The sequence below is a fragment of the Crotalus tigris genome, unplaced genomic scaffold, assembly GCF_016545835.1.
Source record: "Crotalus tigris isolate CLP2741 ecotype Arizona unplaced genomic scaffold, ASM1654583v1 scf7180000024384.25900115:4084858, whole genome shotgun sequence".
NCBI lineage: Eukaryota > Metazoa > Chordata > Lepidosauria > Squamata > Viperidae > Crotalus > Crotalus tigris.
The window spans coordinates 3,565,098-3,584,069 of NW_024100554.1; the positions used below are offsets into that span (position 1 = coordinate 3,565,098).

Genomic DNA, 18,972 nt, shown 5'->3' on the forward strand with positions numbered 1-18,972 from the left:
CTAAAGACTTTCCCTCCCATCATTTCCCAAGATATATTTTATTTTGTTTTTATTTTTCTGGGCAAAAATAAGTGTCCAGAAGAACACTGGATGGCTTTCGTCTCTGCACTTTGTCTCTTCCAAATAAACTTACAACCAGCAAATCTGGACTGCATAATTCTGGTTCACAACTAGATGACAGCAGAGAGTTATTGATTGCATATATCAGTGTTCCTCTCTGGCTGAGTGTTTGTACCACATGTACGACATCTCTAATCAATTTGACTCTGAGGAGACTTTGATTTGTAATGTTGTGATGGACAGAAACTACGTTTGCTAACACCTACATAATGGACTTTTTGGCAACTTAGTAATAAGCATCATCTTATAATTGATTGATTTTCTATGTTTTTTCCCTTCCTTCTAAGTACTATAAATTCATCTGAAATCCCTGGGTTTGGGAATAAACTGTAAAAAAAAAAAAAAGTCCAGAAGTTACACAGATATAAACCTGTACACGGTACTAAATTAGTACCTAGAAGTTTCTTGTTTCTATTAACTGAATATACTAATATAAATATTCATTCACCATAGTACTGAATTAAATTATATTCCCTTTTTCTACTAGCAGTCTCGCAATATGTGAAGAGTGCCATCTGCAGGCAATCTGGTATTGTCCTAAGAGCTAATTGGTGAAACAGAGAAAAGAAAATACATATATATCAATATGCATGTTTGAATATATGTATATGCATATATACATGTGTACATACATCACAGTATTTGTTTCTGAAGCTAAGAAATTGTTCAGAATTGTTAAATTGTAAAGATATCTACAAATTAATTACAGAGAAGAAAAGAAAATTTAAGAGTTCCTAGTTCTGGATGTAGAAACAAACAATTGTTTTATATTAATCTGAATTTTGTGATGTGGTATGAATTACATTCCTGTTAAAACAAAGCAAAACCTTACACAAAGAACGTCAGGGAAAATGATGCAGAATACTGTATTTCTAGATGTAAAAAATCTTAACCTATACCATGATTAAAAGGTGTAGCTATTCTGACAAGATGTGTGTATGTGTGATTGTGACAGGGAAAGGGAGGTATCAAATGAGTATCTTTGAAACATTAATTTAAGGAGAAATCAACTCTTCCTAGCACCATCTGACTGATTCTGCTGCACATGGGACAAACTGTATTTTTGGCAGGGGTTCTCTGTTGGAGAGCTATAGGGCGAAGAATTATTAATTTGTGCTATCAATAAAACAAAAAAGGGGGAAAAATCCATTCTCACTCAATGCTAGATAAGTTACTGCTTTTCAGCAGTGGCTCTATTTTTATATGGATGGCAGTTGCATCCACACTTTTTAATTCTTCTTTGAACAGAACTGGATCTCCATGATTAAAGCATTCCACTAGGTGATTTAAAGGGCAATATTGGTAATACATGCATGTTCAGAAAATGCATAAAATTTCATTTCAGCTGTATCACAGTGAATGGCTGCATGCCCACTCACCTCCAGCTCAACTAAGCCTGCTTATTTGATCTGTATATTTAAGTACAAAATTGACTTTCATAGTTGTTCACTGTTGCCTCTAAGGAGACCTGTATATTTGTAAATTTGGATGTCCACTTTTCTCCAATATATACCATTTATAACATTTGCTAATGTATTTCTATACATTTTGTCCTAAGTGGCATATCTTTGTATGCAACCTTTTCTAATATTTGCATACAATTTTTAAATCATGACTGCTTTGGAATTCAGAGTTTATGTGTGTGCAGTTCGAAATGACAAGTGTGTATTCCTGTCTGCATAGTAGCTGGGCAAATAAATGCCTGTTCAGATAAAATGTACAACAGTTGCCATCCTTTCCCATTTCTTATTCCCAAGTACACCTAAACCTGGCTCATTTGTATCCAACTAATAAAACTATTGTGACAAGAGTTAGCTCATAAATAGTTATATGAGAGTCACTGGAAGTTCTGTTTGCATTAACAATAATGATTAGTGGATAGTCTCATAATTAAACATAAGCATTTCCTTTCTTTTTAAGGGACAGAAAATATCTCTTCAAGCTGTGTAATACTTGATCTTCAAAAGGGTTGCATGGGTTAAGCAGAGAATGGTTCCTGACAATGTACAGTCTTCTATACTGTAATATTTTAGTGGCACACAACTGAAGAATATGCATTGCTCAAAGGAATAAATACCAAAGCAAATGAAAAGTAAAATCCAAAAATGTGACTGTTCATGTTTGTCCTTCACGAAGCATGCCACTGCCATTTAGTCACAAAGAATGAATACAGTCTCAGTGCTAATATGATGAGCAGACTGTGATGATTGGTAATTTTTTTTCTTCTCTCTCTGCATGTTGTATTTGTGTAATAATTTTAAACACCAAAGCGGAATGCCATGGACAAGAAAAAAAATGTAGTGTTTGCAGGGATTATTCCTAACAAGCCAACATTTTATATAGTTGCAAGAGATTTTCTCCTGTCTGTTCAGGCTTGGTGATGAAGAGTGGTATTTTAATAGGCAGATGGTAAAGACAATTACAGTTTGGGGCTCAGCTGGGAGTTACATCAGTTTATTGCAAATTATTAGTTGATAAATGCTTCTGTTTACAAGCAAAGTCTTAAGCAGCTTTATAATCAGTTTATCAGCTGTAGCCTGATTTTTGACAGCTTGCCTGAAGGGCTACGCAAACATACCTTCCTTGGCTGTTTAGAAATTATGGTGACCATGCCGAGATGCTGATAGGCAGCCTCTGTGCACCTGTAGATTGATTCAAGTGTGCTGTTAGTTGTAATAAAGGTTAACGGAGGAAAATCCTCAAGGTGCCACACACAAAGCAGCTTTTCTGATTCTGCTAAAGAGGAAGTGCCTGACTGAAACCAATGCATTTTTGCACCAATGAAATGTATCCTTACCAGAAAGGGCTAGTAGGATTGTGCATAGCCCAAAATGCTTTTTTCATTAATATGCCTATGTAGATCCACATTTGCTGTGGATTTGCTGTCTTCATTGAAATAAACAGGAGAGTCCAGGCACATTAAAAGCACACACCATTTTCCTTTCGTGACATTTTCCTGCAGTAATTTATTTTTTAAAAATAGTATTCTCATTACTAAAGTGGATGAGGATGGGAAAAAAAGGCTAAAAGCCCACAGATGCTCTGCTGCATCTATATTAAAATAATCCTGTGCTAAAATAAACAGTATATTGCTGGCAAAAATTCTTCTCTTAAATTCTGCATCATTCAACTGTATTTGAATGATGCTATTTCACCCTTAATTGCAGAAATTCAAAATATATAAACCCAGATAAAAACAAGGCATTGTTGAAAACATTGCTTCAGACTAGTTGTTAGATAAATAAAAAAGTTATCTCATCTGACTTTGTTTACAGAAATATCTGACTTTCACTGATAGCCATGACACCTAAATTTGGAGACTGTGAGAGGGTGTATTCCTTTAAAGTCAGTTATCTAAAAGCATTGTTTGCTGTTTGTGTCAAATATTCCATGTTTTGCAACTGGACATCAGTCGTATGAATTAAAAACCAAAACAAAAACCTCTTAACCAAAATATTTGAAGGAAATCTTAAAAGGCACAGAATTTCTAAGAATGTCCATTTGTTTATTCTCCAGTGATAAATAAACGTAGACAACTCCATCATGGGGAACAAGCAAGTGAAATTGATCACAATATTTTCCTTGTGCATTCCCCCTCCCACATAGATCTCTGATCTATTTTTTCCTGTCCTCCTAGTGAATGTTTTACACAAATTAAGTGGATTTCAGGGCTCACTTGGAAGACACATATTCAAATCCCTATAATTATTACAAAAAACCCTGTCAGTCAGATAAATGAGGGCTGTTCCATGGTAAGACAATACCAGGTTCTTTAGTTCTGTGTGCCAAAGATGTTGACAGAGACAGAGTCTGGTCAACACACATTAAAAAACGGACGGAATTCAGAATAACAGAGTTGGAAGGAACCTTTGAGTCCAACCCCCTACTCAAGCAGGAAACCCTCTACATTTCAGACAAATGGTTGTCCAATCTCTTTCTTTTCTTTCTTGCTATATTTCTTTCCCAGATCTATGAATTTTTTCCATCATTTCTCGAATTTTGCATTAGGAACTCTATCTCATTGGTAGTAGATGTTTATCTTTTAGTTGTTCCTCCTTTGTTCCTCTAGATCAGGGGTGTCCTTGGCAACCCCAAGACTTGTGGAGTCCAACTCTCATGCTGGCTGGGGAATTCTGGGAGTTGACTTCCCATCACACCATCATAGACACTAGACAATTACCCCCCTCTCCTTAAAAAAGAAAGCCACAATGCAAGCTGAAGTGGAAAGTTGCCATATCTATGTATCTATGTTCATTCTATGTTTCCTTGCACAAGCTGCTTTTTAAAATTTGTACCGGCTTTGGGGGAAAGGCATTTGAGATGCAGAGGAGTTTCTATCCAGGAAAAGTAAGAAAATTCTTGCCAAATAACTAGTGGCTTTCACAGATCTAAAAGGTCATAACTGCTCTGGAATCTGAAGTGCATCTTTTTCTCCTTTGCAAGCCAGTTACATGCTCAATCCTATTAGCATAGAAGAGACCATATTTACAATAAAATTTAGAAAAAGAGAACTTCTTTATTGTATGTAGCAACACAGAAGGTAAGGAATGGACTGAATTGGACAGATCTATTTTGCAATCACACAGCTTGCTTTTTGTGGTCCATTCCTTGGCTACAAATTATGGGTTGAGTGAAGTCATAAAAATCTTCTGCCTGTTAACATTGCAGTGCTAACTATTATAGATTATTCTTCAGAGACATGAGAAACAAATGATGCCATTTGGGACAGATTATGACTGTAGGAATTCTGCATTGCCTGCGCTTAAAAGTCTGCAAAGTTTTATACAAGTGGAAACTGAAATTAAGATTAGAGGCTAATATCAGTGGCAATATCCTTTGATCTGTAAACATGGAAAAATTACAAAATATCCCAGTACATCATGCCATTAATCCTAATATAAAGCTGCCAGCACTTTCCATTAGCTTTGTATGAGGGTGAATATACATGAGCTGTTGCTAAATCCGTTATGTGAATAGCTTGTTCAGTATATGCCCTGGAAAAGGAAATAAATGCCGTACCAAATATTTTGGAAAAAGTTCTGTAAGTAAAAATATTGAGCTTTAACAAGGATAAAGCTGATAAAATGCTTCTGATTTATGGCTGTGCATGGCTCAAATGCCTATCAGTTATTCTTACACTATTTTATTCAAAAACTTGTATAAACCATGAGTTGGCATATTGGAGAATACTGAAGAAGCATTAATCAACCCAAATAAACAAGTGCAGAGATCTATCTAACCACTGTGAAGTAGTTAATAAATTTTTAAACAATTTTATTATAGAAAGAAGGTTTAAAAGAGTAGTGCTTAATTATCTGGACTCCTCCTGTTCTGGGCTCTCTTTTGATTGTATTAATGAAGCAGCTGGCCCATTGTTTCTCTTTAATTCCTCTATTGTTTTAAGAATATGTCAAAGCTCTTTATTCTTTTATCAGGTGCTCTGCAGAAGGAACCACACAATACCTCATATTCCTACTGTATTTGCCTATGCACAAAGAAGTCTCCGACACATTTTTCAGAAAAGGGGCACACATAATTTATAAGTTCTATTCCTTATACTACTCTACTGTCAAGAATTTTCAACAATATTGGATGTGGATTTATTCACGTGTTTTTTTCCCCATTAAGCAGTGCAGCTGCCTTATAGATATGTGCCCTCCGTTCGTGCTGATCCCTGAAAATCCAGGCGTGTGCTAAGAAGCATTCTTAAGGAGAGGGTAAAAGGATGCTATTTCATATAAGCAAACGAATGCCCAGTCTTTCCCATAGGAAAGATCTGATGGCAGCTTTCTGAATTCCGTTTAAATGCTTAAAATAAAAGGCCAGTCCAAACAAACATCTTCCCAGGGCTATTTTTAATTTTTTTTTATGAAATAGAAACGATTAATTCAAATACCAGCAAGGCCGTCTGTTGCCGAGCGTCATTTTAAGCCTGCAGACTGGCATAAGTTGCCATTGCAACGAGCTCCCCGGATACTCTCTAACCCTCCTTCAAAAAAACATATGTACCCAAGAAATGGACACTCTGCTGCTCTTGCGGTAACAGTCCAAGGCAGCACACACAAATGAAAAGCAAGGGGAGAAGAAAATCTGCATTCTTTGGTGGCATGATAGGCTGGAAAGGTACCCAGACAAAAATGGAAGATCAGAGGCTTCATGAAAGCATCTAGAAGTTTAACGAAGCTTGGATTACTGTGTAAAACCAGGTGAAATGTTCTTTGATAGAACCATTAAATGCTGCTGCTTTCCTGAACATACCTGAAATCTGGGGGAAATGCAGTTGCTTTGCATTTCTCCATCCTCTTTGTCTTAGGAGGAAAATTAAACTATTTTTAGCATTTTCTCCCTGCTGAGGCAGTGCAGTTAAATGTGATAGAGAGGCACTAATCAGAAAGCCATATGGCACCCCTGATTTTGAAGCACAGTTCCCCAACTCAAATCGGCAGGGAATCATCTTTTAAAACCAGGAGGAGCATCCTGTCCTTCTATTTTATATTGCTCTTAAAGCAAATCAGCCCTTCCAAAACTGCAAAGGACAGTGAATGACTCACTCAGTTGGCTGAAGGTCATTTTGATAGAACAAAGGGGGCAATGTAACCACAACGATCTCCTGGTATTTTCCATCCAGAACATCTGCATTGGGACCAGATTTTTTTTTTCTGCTGCATCTTCAGTATCCATTTTTGGAGTGAGAACTGCACACTTTCCAGAATTCAGTCTCTTGAATTTCAGTTTCCTTGAAAACAAGTATGGGGGGGGGAGGGAGGTTGCTCTGCATAATTATACTCCGTCCAGCAGAGAGCTTCTGAGTTGGACAGCTTATATGGAAATGATCCAGTTACAGCATCTGAAATGCTATGTGGTCACCATATCAAGATAACCATGCCAACTGAGCACCAGCATAGCCAGCTGTTTGCATGTCATAGTTGGTCACACAGTTGTATCATTTTCAAGTATGCCTCATCACAAAGACTGGAAGTGCTACGGCTTTGTGTAGAGTCGCTTCACCTCATGTACTTGCCATCTGGCATTATGCCCACTGTTGCCATACAAACAGCAGCCATGCCATAGTACGCATTAGACTCTCATTTTGTAATGTGATGTGGATCAGGCATGCTTGTAATCTCTGAGTAAGCGTTGTTTACTGTGTGTCTGCTTACACACATGTAAAGGCACATATAAATATGCTAAGCTAGGTTCTCTACTGGAGATGCTGTTCCTTACTTTAGAGCTCTCTGAGGCTTGCATTTTGTTGTTATATTTATCAGTCATAGAGATAAATTAGAAGTCATTATGCAAACAGAAGGCATTTTACAAAGGGTTTTGGGGGGGGAGATGGGGAAAAGAGATTGTAATGTGTTGTGTTTTTACTAGCGTGAATTTTGCCTTTGTAATTTTCAAATAGTATGGCTATAGTTCTGTGTCTTTATAGCAGATACAATTTTTTCCTCTATAGGTATGGGCATACAAAATAATTGAGACTTTGTCAGTGCTGTAGCCTAGCAACAGATAATACTGTTAGGCTACTGAATAGTTCCGGTTTGACAAGTAGGGAGTGTTTTTTTGTGTTTATCATGTTTGCTAATGATGGGATCCTTTCCAAAGGACTTGTCTTAATCTTAATTAGAGTTTATCGGCAGAGGCCGGTATGACATTCTGCAGGCACTGATTTCATAAATAATAAAAAGAGCACATGAAAAAAAAATTGGCAGGACTGGGATATTTGAGGCAACTGATTATTGTAATAGAAGCATAGATTTTCCAAAATGTGATCAACTTTGAACTATGACTTTACTCTTTGCTCTCAAAAATGTGCTGACAAAATTCACAACGGTTTTGACAGCAATTATGAGGGTCAGTTGTAGACTTCCTGTTAGGAAACAGAGCTGTTTCCACAGCCCAGGATAAAGGTTACAAAGAACAGAGATTGGAGCATATTTTTGTGCAAAAATGTTATTTGAGTGACCTAAAAAAAACATATGCAAAGATGGAGCATCAGTGAAACGAAAAAGAGGAAAGAGTGCCTCAAAATAGCCTTTTCTTTTAGTAAAAACTGAATGTATCTATTATTGTTCAAATGAGGATAGCTAAGTATCCTTTCTAAAGAAAAGAAGAAGTTCCATCTTTCCATTTCATTTAGCTGTTCTTTCTCACCTGCAACTCCTGCTTGCTATAGAAAACAAGAATTTATTTTTCCCTCAGGAGAAACAGATACCTGAATAATGGCACCATTAAGATGGGGATCAAAGTGAGTATTTCCTTCTTCATGACTTTAGACCAGCAGTGCACAGTTTTTTTTTTTTCAGGCTAAAGGTCCTTCGTGATGATAGAATGGGATGTGGAAAGAACAGGCTGTACTTGAATAAGTTCAATTTACTTACATCTATTTTATCTTTTTTACTGCTTCTTACTTCACTCAATATTAGAAGTTGGAGTATGAAGGGTTCAATCTAAAATCGTGCAGCCATGCTTTCGTCAGTTTAAAGGCACTGCCGATGTGGACTGTGCATTAGCCACATTAGTCAGTGTTTTATTTCACAAATAGTAGTTTGGCTCAAAAAGAAATAGAGAGGAATAGAATCATTGAGCTGGAAGGCACCTTGAAGGTCCTCTAGTCCAACTCCTTGTCCAAGGCAGGAGTCCTTATACCATTCCAGACAAATGGTTATCCTTTGTTGAAAACCTCCAGCAATTGAAGCACCCACAACTCCAGGAGGCAAGCTGTTCCACTGATTAATTATTCTTCAATAAGGAAAGTCCTCCTTAGTTACGGATTGGATCTCCCTCTGATAAGCTTCCATCCATTGCTTCTTGTCCTGCTGTCAGATGTTATGGAGAATAAATCGACGTCTGTTTCCTTCTGACACCCTTCAAGTATTGGAAGACTGTTATCATGTCTCCCCTAAGCCTTCTCTTAATTTGGCTAAACATACCTAGTTCCCTTAGCCATTTATCGTAAGATTTAGCTTCCAGACTCCTTATCATCCTTGTTGCTCTTCTCTGCACTCTTTCTAGGACTTTAGCATCTTTTTGGCATCATAGCTCACAAATTGGGTCAACCCTGAGTTTAAAAAATAGGCTTCAAAATGTAGGTGGAAGAGAAGCATTCACCAAGCAAATGAGTCAGGACTCACCAGGGAAGATCCCTGTCCGAACGTTAGCTTGGCAGAAGGTTGGTTTGATAAAAGTTTGTATTTCTATAGGTCTGGAAATTATAAGGAAGAATATAAGAATGGGGGAAGAAGAAAATTCAGATGTACTGGTATTTTTGGTTTTTTTTGTGGGCTGAAGATGCTCATTTTTTGCTAGTGTCAAGGTATATTTCATTAAATAACTGCTTACCTACCTTTATCACTAAACCGCACAGGGGTGCAGAGATTTGCAGTCTTGTAATAATTACTGTACATTTGATTTACTTGCATGTGAAGTGAAAATGGCAAAACCAAATGCATTACTAGCAAAAAAAAAAAAGTAAACGCAAAGAAACTTTTCTTTGAAACTCGGCATTATTGCCTCCTTTTCTTGGAACTCAGCCTCAAGTTTTCCTTCTCAAACACATTGAAAGTAACATTGCTTTGTTTGCTCATCTTTGAAAGCTAATAGGACTGGATTAATTAATTGTGCAGGATTCCACTAAAACAATGTCCTAATTCTTCTATTTTGCTGTTGTATATCATACCCTGTTCTTATCTCCTCCACCAGATTTTTGCAACAAGTTGTTTTAAAACTGTAATCTCTTTGAGGAAAGGAAGGGGGAGAAATGAAGTGCAGTTGAAAAGACAGTTATGCTGAAAGATAAACAGAGCAATATTACTTATCATATTTGTTATTCACTAGTGTGGGTTTTATTTTATTTTCCCAATTAATACACATGCTTGTGCACAGAACACACACACTCAAACACACCTGAAAATAGGTTGGGAAAAACCTTTTAAAGCATAAACTATGCAACATTATTGCAGTCTTAACTATTCTGGATAAATATCTAGGCCTGACTCTAAAGATAATGCCATATAAGTGCCTAACCTGTCTAAACATATTCAATAAATGAGCATTCATTATCATGTTCAAATACATTAGTTCATTACTTCTTACATAGTTAATTTTCTTTTCAATGCATAACATGTGACATTTACAACCCACGATTTGGTATAGTTCACTGTTGGAAGAAAAATACGTCTTTTTAATTTGAATAGTTCTTTATTAAACAAATCTCAGAGCATATCCCTAAAGGATGTTGGATTGGCATAGCTGTGGATATGAGGTTGTATTTCATGATGTGAAAAGGTTCTTTTCCCCTCCGGGAAAAAAAAAGGCCCACATACCAGAAAAGTGTAAAAAGTTTGTGCGAAGGAATAAGGACTACATTTTGTTCATTATTATTTCCTTCTTCATTAATACCCCATTGGAATGAATTCACACATATTCAATTCTCTCTTTATTTTGAGCACTTTTTATAACCCTTTGTTATTTTGACTCTAATTGATATTTTTTTCCTATTATCCTCCTAAACCTTCTAATTGCAACTCATATCTTTTAATATTTTAATATTTAAACTTATAGGTGGGTGGGTATAGAAATATTTTAATTATTGGGTTTTTTTATTGTTCTTTATGCTGTTTCAGTTTCAAATGTGAAATACACTTTAAATGAACATATTTAGAAAGCTCATTTGAAAAACAAAGTATAACAAAATTATTAGCTAAATGTACATAAGAAAATGAGAAGAATCTGCATCAAACCAATATCCATTTTTCATAAGAAAAAAACTGCGTTTGAGGAATATATGCAACATACAGAATTTTTTTTTAAAAAAAAAGTAATATGAAGTTTTGCTTTTGAAGATTCCAACTATATTTTCATCAAAGCATAACTCAGGAATGTTATAGGCCATTTCCTTACTGGTGATTTACAGCATAGCATTATCAGCTCACTGATGAAGTGCAATAAAGCCTATCACATTATTATTATTATTATTATCGATCATCGCACAGTCAGCCAGATGTTCAGACTGGATTTGGCATTTTGTCTACCTATCGAGTCCTTACCCAGGACCTGGGATAGGCAGATGTGGATGTTTGATGGTATTACAGATATCGTCGCAGGATGGAAGCAGCTCCTAATAAGGCTGCCTTTTGCAATTGACTAATAGCGAATTTGTCAATGCCAATGGTGTTCAAGTGGCGCTCCAGTTGTTTTGGGATTGCACCCAAGGAGCCTATGACTATTGGTACTACCCTTGCTTGCTTTTGCCACAGTCTTTCTATTTCTATTTGTAGGTCTTTGTATTTTGTTATCTTCTCCAGTTCTTTCTGTTCTATTCTGCTATCTCCAGGCACTGCCACGTCCACTATCCAGACTTTTTTGTATTATTATTATTATTATTATTATTATTATTATTATTATTATTATTATTATTATTATTATGGTACAATGATGTCTGGGTAATTCTGGAAGATGCTGTTAGTTGCTTATTGGGGAAAATAACCATAAAGACAGAGGATTCCCCACGTAAATGGCCCAGCGTTGGTGCTGACATGTCATACAAAATATGACCTGTTTTTGTTTTTGTGTGCTTATATGCAGGAGGCCAGCTGTGGTGCACAACAACAAAAGTTATTGCGGAGGGAGAAGAGCTAATTGCCTTTGTTGTCGATTTTGACTCAAGGCTGCAAGCTGCCAGTCAGATGACCCTCACTGATGGGATGTATCCTGCTCGACTATTGGATTCAATACAACTGCTCCCTCAACAAGCTGCAATGGCATCCATTTTGCCAACAGCTATTGTGAACAGTGAGTACTGTATTGCAGTTTATTTTAAAAAATAATGTTAATAAAATTAAAGTTGGTGTATTCATAATCCATAACACTTGTCAGCATTATTTTCAAGTCAGTGGAGATGAAGAAAGGAGATCACAGACTAGTTTCTAAACTGCTGGTGAGAGTTTATTTGAAAATAAACCACGGTGTAATTATAGAAATCTAGATGTTGTGGGATGCCTTTTTCCTTGAGATTTGTTCATTTTAATTCAAGGCAGAATGATTGTTCAGGAGTATTTTAGCATCTCACAACTGAAACAATATAACTCAAGAACTCTGGTATATGTGTGAATGCTGGTTCATGTATTTTTTGAGCAGTACCTGAGAACAAATATGGCACGAATTAAATAATAATGAAAGTACAATTTAACATTTACACAAAATCCTATATAGGTGTCTATAAAAATCATTAGAAAGACAGGAGTTTGTTTTTATTCTTTTCTGCTTAAAAAAGCCACTTCTTCAATTTAATTGGACGTTGCAGCAGTTGAGCAAACATTTTAGTTGCATAGGGACCATTCCTACTCCAGTCCATAACAGGATATAATTCAGTTGAAAGAGAGAGCCAAGAATGCACGTTTCAAGTCTGCTTCTTCATTTCCAGTATGGTTACATTGATGGAAGGTTGCAAGCAAAATACAACTATATTCACCTGAAATAGCTATAGTAAATTTGTGATCTATTACCTGTATTTTTTTATTATTTGTTTGCACTGGGTAGGCTTAATCCCTAAATTTAACCACCAGAAAGGGTATGCAGATTTTAAGACTCTGAACTTATATAGTAGACAGCAGATAGATCATTTAAAACAAGGAAGCAAACAAAACATATATCTAACACCTGGTTTATTTCTGACTTAGAAATATGTCTTATTTATGTTGAGGGCTATGTTGCAATCTTGAAATAAAATGAGTTTTTTTAAAAACAATAACAAAATTGTTCTACTCATGTTGCCATAAGCTATGGCTTATTTGCACTTTCTGCCTATCTATCTATCTGTATCAATTTGCTTCTTATCTATCTATCCTCTGTCTATTTTCTACAGAAGATATATTCCCTTGCAAATCTTGTGGCATCTGGTATCGAAGTGAAAGAAACCTGCAAGCTCATCTCATGTACTACTGCAGTGGCAGGCAAAGAGAAGGTGCTCAGTTATCAGAGGAGAACGAGGAAAGTATTCAACAGATATCTAGCTTCTGCCCTTTTCCACAGTGCACCAAAAGTTTTTCCAATGCAAGGGCTCTGGAAAATCATTTAAATTCTCACAGTGGTAAGTAAAAGAGGTGCTCCCACTGTAATCATCTAACAGTTCAGTCTTAAAGAGAAAAAAAGCACCAAAGAAAGCAAACCAGACAGTGAACTTGGTTAATTATATTGTATGTTGAAGTATGTCCTTTAATGCCCAGTAAGATGGCAACATCTAGCTGACTGGAACTAATCTTAAAATCTTTAACAGAGTTCAGTGGTGTCTGGTTGGGTGGGGGTAAAAATGTAAAGATGCCAAGAATGACTTAAGATCAATTCTTTTTTCACATGTGTGTGTGAGACACAGGCTAAAAGGGGCACAATTATATCTACATTATTAACAATCAAGAAAGAAACTCTACTCCAATCAAGGCTAGTAGGTCAAGCTACCATATATAATGAGACAGAAAACTTCACTCCCCCACACGCTGATCTTCTTACCTAATTTGGTAAGAAAACATCTGCAAAGAGGAAAGCAAGTGGAAGGGACACCAAGAACCCAATAGTTACTATCTGGATAGGAAATTTCAGGGCAATAGATCAGATAGCAAAGTCAGAAAGTATCCCAGAAATAAGCGATTGCAAACTATTTTACATGATTACCAAGAAAATGTGTCAGTGAATGAAGGAGCTTGAAAGAGACTGTCTTTTCTTTCATTGTACCTGCCTACGCCTTCCACATTCTACTTATAACATCAACATTTAATGAAACGCTGTCCTTTATTTAAAGTAAATGGAAAGTGTTATAGATAAAATAGCTCATTCTGGGAATTTGATAGATGAGATGAACGCCAGTTAAATGAAAGTTCTGGAAGTGGCCTGCTCAAAGAAAAGCAGTTTGTATAATATATTACAACTGCACATAGATAGTTATTGGAGATAACCTTGAATTTGATGATTTGTCTGATAAGTGTCGTGGTCACTAAAACTGGGCTATCTGCAAGTACCTAGAACAGGGAATATAGAAGTGAGGAATTTTTGTTAGTTCTATTTATCCAGTTAGGACAAAACTTTTCCTGGTTAATTTTAAATTGGCAGCCCTTCATCCTGTAGTGATAATGGGTCCACTATGTCTCTCTGGAATCTGATGGATTCTAAATGATGTTCAGATACTTATGGAACTATGTATTGCCATGGCTAGCCTTACTCTGTAACCATAACAATTGTAGGATGCAGATTTGAAAGTGATCATGAGTCATTGACATGATCACTTTTAAATACCATCTCTAAGAAAAAAGGATTACTTTTGATGTGGCAAGACATTGAAGGTGATGAAAGAACTATTGAGACCTTAGTACATTTATCTAGCAAATTCCTAACAATTTTTACTGTATTTTGTAGGACCATATCCACATTTCATAAGTAATCTTACTTTGCTACCCTTCTTACTATCCACTTGTTTATCTTCAAGTATGGTCTTGAACAGGGATCTCCAAACTTGGCAACCTTAAGACTTGTGGATTTCAACTCCCAGCATGGCTGGCTGAGGAATTCTGGGAGTTGAAGTCCACAAATCTTAAACTTGCCAAGTTTGGAGAGCCCTGGTCTTGAAGATAGAATTATGGGATAACTATGAAGCTTCTAACATTGGAACATTTCAATTCTTTTATGGCACAATGTGTGCCTTATCAGCTGGGGTGTTATACTGTGATTTCTTGTTTTATATTCTTTAAGTATAATGTAATGGAATATTCCAGTTCATTTTATATTATGTTATATTATTATTTACTTTTTATGCCTTTTGTAGGAGTAAAAATGGAAGAATTTCTTCCCTCCGGCTCTAGCCTGAAATGTACTGTTTGTAACTATACCGCAGATTCAGTTATCAACTTCCATCAACACCTATTCTCACATCTGACTCAAGCTGCCTTCCGATGCACACATTGCCATTTTGGCTTCCAGACTCAGAGGGAACTGCTACAGCACCAAGATCTCCACATTTCTGGCAACAAACTACAGAGAGAAAGTGATGCTGAGCACTCTCCGAATGCCAGTGAAGAGACTTCGCAGGCCCCTGATAGTTCCCAAAGCCAAAAGGCAGTGCAGACAAAGGATGTGAGTTCTGACACTGAGCTTGATAAGTGTGAGAAGAAGACTTCTCTTTTCCTTCCAAATCAGAGGCCAGAAACACAGACCACTCCGCATAAGCAGAGCTTCTCATACACCAAAATAAAATCTGAGCCATCTAGCCCAAGGCTTGCCTCATCTCCAGTCCAACCTAATCTCGGTCCTTCATTCCCTATGGGTCCTTTTCTTTCTCAGTTTGCTTTTCCCCAGGATATCACGGTGGTTCCACAGGCTTCTGAGATCTTAGCCAAGATGTCTGAGCTGGTTCATCGAAGATTGAGGCATGGAAGTAACAGTTACCCTCCAGTCATTTACAGCCCACTGATGCCAAAAGGAGCTACCTGTTTTGAGTGTAACATCACATTCAACAATCTAGATAACTATTTAGTTCACAAGAAGCACTACTGCAACAGTCGATGGCAACAAATGACAAAGTCACCAGATTTTGGCAGTGTTTCAGAAAAAATGCCTGAGGCTGTGAGTCCTGGCAATGGGCAAAATGCAATCAGCATTTTGAGTGCAACTGCTCACACTTCAGATCCTGAGAATCAACTTCTTCAGGCATCTTGTATCAATTCTTCTACTGTCCTCGATATCATTGGGCCAAACAGTAAGAGTCATGAAAAAGACTTTTCATCACAAGTGAAGAAGCTGTCAAATACTGTCAATAGTGATGATAAAATGAATGGGAAGCCTTCTGATGGCAAGAACTCAACCTCTACATCTTTAATAGAAGGAGAAAGTGATCCCAACAAAACTACATGTGAAGCCTGCAATATTACTTTCAGTAGGCATGAAACATACATGGTCCACAAGCAGTATTACTGTGCCACTCGCCATGATCCTCCACTTAAAAGATCAGCTTCAAATAAAGTGCCCGCCATGCAGAGAACAATGCGTACACGCAAACGAAGGAAGATGTATGAGATGTGTCTACCAGAACAAGAGCAAAGGCCGCAGCTGGTCCAGCAACGCTTCCTTGAAGTAACTAATCTTGTCAACCCTTGCACATCTTCTCAAGAACCAACAGATAGCCTTGGAGATTGCTACCACCCACGCTGTGATATCTTTCCAGGAATAGTTTCAAAACATTTAGAAACATCACTTTCTATTCATAAATGCACCCCAACCTCAAAATGTGACACACAACATTCCACAATTTCCTGCTTGGAAATGGATGTCCCTATTGATCTCAGCAAAAAATGTTTGCCCCAGTCTGACAGGACGTCCACTTCCCCCAAAAGGCTGCTGGACTATCATGAATGCACTGTATGCAAGATCAGTTTCAATAAGGTAGAAAATTACTTGGCGCATAAGCAGAATTTTTGTCCCATCACTGTGCACCAACAGAATGAAGTGGGACATCTTGATAGCAAAGTATTTCAAAATCCAGAAAGTGAACGGAACAGCCCTGAGGTCAGTTTTGACCGAAACATCATCAAATGTGAGAAAAATGGAAATTCAAAACAGGCTTCTCCCAATGGAAACTTGTTTTCTACACACTTAGCAACCCTTCAAGGACTTAAGGTCTTTAATGAAGCCACCCAACTTATAGCTACAAAAGAAGAAAACAAACATTTTCTTCCTCAATGCCTTTACCCAGGAGCAATAAAGAAAGCTAAAGGAGCAGACCAGCTTTCTCCATATTATGGAATAAAGCCAACTGATTATATTTCTAGTTCTTTTGCTGTTCACCACAATGATGTAGATCAAAGTGCAGCTGCAGAAGGTGATTCACTGAAGGGCCAGATACCATCCAATGGGTGCCCTGTTCAGAAAAAAGAATCTCTGCCCCTCTTGCCAAAAAACAGAGGGATGGTTATCATTAATGGTGGACTAAAACAGGAGGAAAGGCCTGCGGGAAACCCACAGCAAGAGAACATTTCCCAGACTACCCAACAGCATGAAGATGGACACAAATCACCATCTTGGATCTCAGATAATAACTTAGCTGCCAATGAAAATGTCTCGCCAACCATTCCAGCAGCGGAAGAACAATTGTCTAGTATAGCAAAAGGAGTGAACGGTTCTACTCAGGCCCCTAGCAGTGGAAAATACTGCCGGCTGTGTGATATCCAGTTCAACAACCTATCAAACTTTATAACTCATAAGAAGTTTTATTGCTCATCCCATGCAGCAGAACATGTCAAATGAAAATGGCTGTTTCCCATTTGGTATCTGTGTTTAGTATACAGTATCGTTCCATACAAGTCTGAAAGAGAGCTGTTTGTATGACTTCTGGACAATCAGGAGTTAGTTCATTATTGCTGAGTTGAAGAACTTAAAAGATGTACTTCCATTACAGTTCATTAGTAAAGTGTATTCTTGGTGCCATTTTCAAAACTATTTATTTATTTTACCAGCAGTGTTCATAGCTGTAGTTATTTTTAATTTAAAGAAAAAAAACTTTATATTAAAGTCATTTGTAATGTTATTGTATAATTGTGTAGCACATATGGTTTGCACTGTATAGTAGATTTTAAAGAAAATAGTCACAAACTCTACAAAAAAGGCATTTTAGAAATAGCTTCAAAAGCACCCGTGTATCCTATTTTTCCTTATATGCTATTGCAGACATGTGTAGATGCTAAAATATAATTTGCAAAAGGTTTCAACTATGCTGTAATGTTCGCCTTAAAATTTCGATTTTTAAAAAAAATTGGCTCAGTTTGCACTTTATATTTTAGCAGATACAGTACCTTAGTCACTAGGCTTTGCATTTGTATGTAGCGGTATGTTTGTCTACTTTCTTACCCAAAATGTCTGTTAAAATGAAGATGGCATTTTTTCCCTTGTATAGTCCTTGTATTTTCTTTCACTGATGCATCTCTGTCTCAATTTTTAAACATTTGCTGTTAAATGCAATACTTTATAAAGAATGAACAAAATTACTGGAAGCAGTATAGTAAGTAATGAGGTCATATCTATCCATTTTATCTTTTGAAAGGCAGAGTCAAAAGGAATTTCTTAGCTCAATGCTGCAAGTATGAATCTAATTCATTTATAAGATATATTTAAATATAACAGTAGCAGTACTGCAACTGGTGATCACAAAGATAATGTTCTACTTCTGATAGAAATAATTTCTCAACAAATGTTGTTACTATGCATGTATATGGATGGAATAAAATTCCAGATCATCAGACTGGTCAGGCAGTAATTTATTCATTTAAAAAAGCTTATCAAGCTCAATAAAGTAAGTGGCTGGTTGTGAGCTAATCTAATATTGTATGCTCTTCAGTTAATATAAGTGTCCTAAAAATGCCATGCAAGAATGGGAACCCACAGTTTAGAGCTGTTGGAGCAAGGAAGAGCTAAGGGAAGTCACGACCCATCACATGTTCCTTCCATTCCTCAGTAGAGAATTGCTGTATCTTATTGACTTGACTTCCAGTTTCAACCCTGCTTCTAGAAGACAGTTGTAACACTGATGCCACTATACAGTACACTGGGTTCTTCATTGGCCTTTCTAGCATATCACAGTAAATCAGTACAATAGCTATGTTTCGTTGACTTGCCAGAATAACCCATGCAAAGCTGAACACAGTTTAGGATAACTAATCAAGGCCAAGCACGTACTATGACATTTGGATCTCATCTTAAACTCACTTGAGGGGTTAAAGACTGATAGAGAAAAATGGGATAGTTCCATAGTCTAGAGCTGGCTGAGACTTATCCCATCATGACTGGTCCTTAATGTGCTTATGGATAGAGAGTAAA

General features: G+C 36.9%; 1 protein-coding gene across 1 annotated transcript in view; it reads left to right on the top strand.

Moving 5' to 3' along the window:
- ZFPM2 (zinc finger protein, FOG family member 2) overlaps positions 1-18,401 on the top strand; it is a 342,462-nt gene extending 324,061 nt beyond the window's left edge. The window contains exons 6-8 of the mRNA XM_039328889.1: positions 11,707-11,913; positions 12,986-13,210; positions 14,933-18,401. Of these exons, the coding sequence (XP_039184823.1) occupies positions 11,707-11,913; positions 12,986-13,210; positions 14,933-17,406 (2,906 nt within the window). The 3' untranslated portion in view covers positions 17,407-18,401. The remainder of the gene's footprint in view (positions 1-11,706; positions 11,914-12,985; positions 13,211-14,932) is intronic.
- The last annotated feature ends 571 nt before the right edge of the window (positions 18,402-18,972 follow it).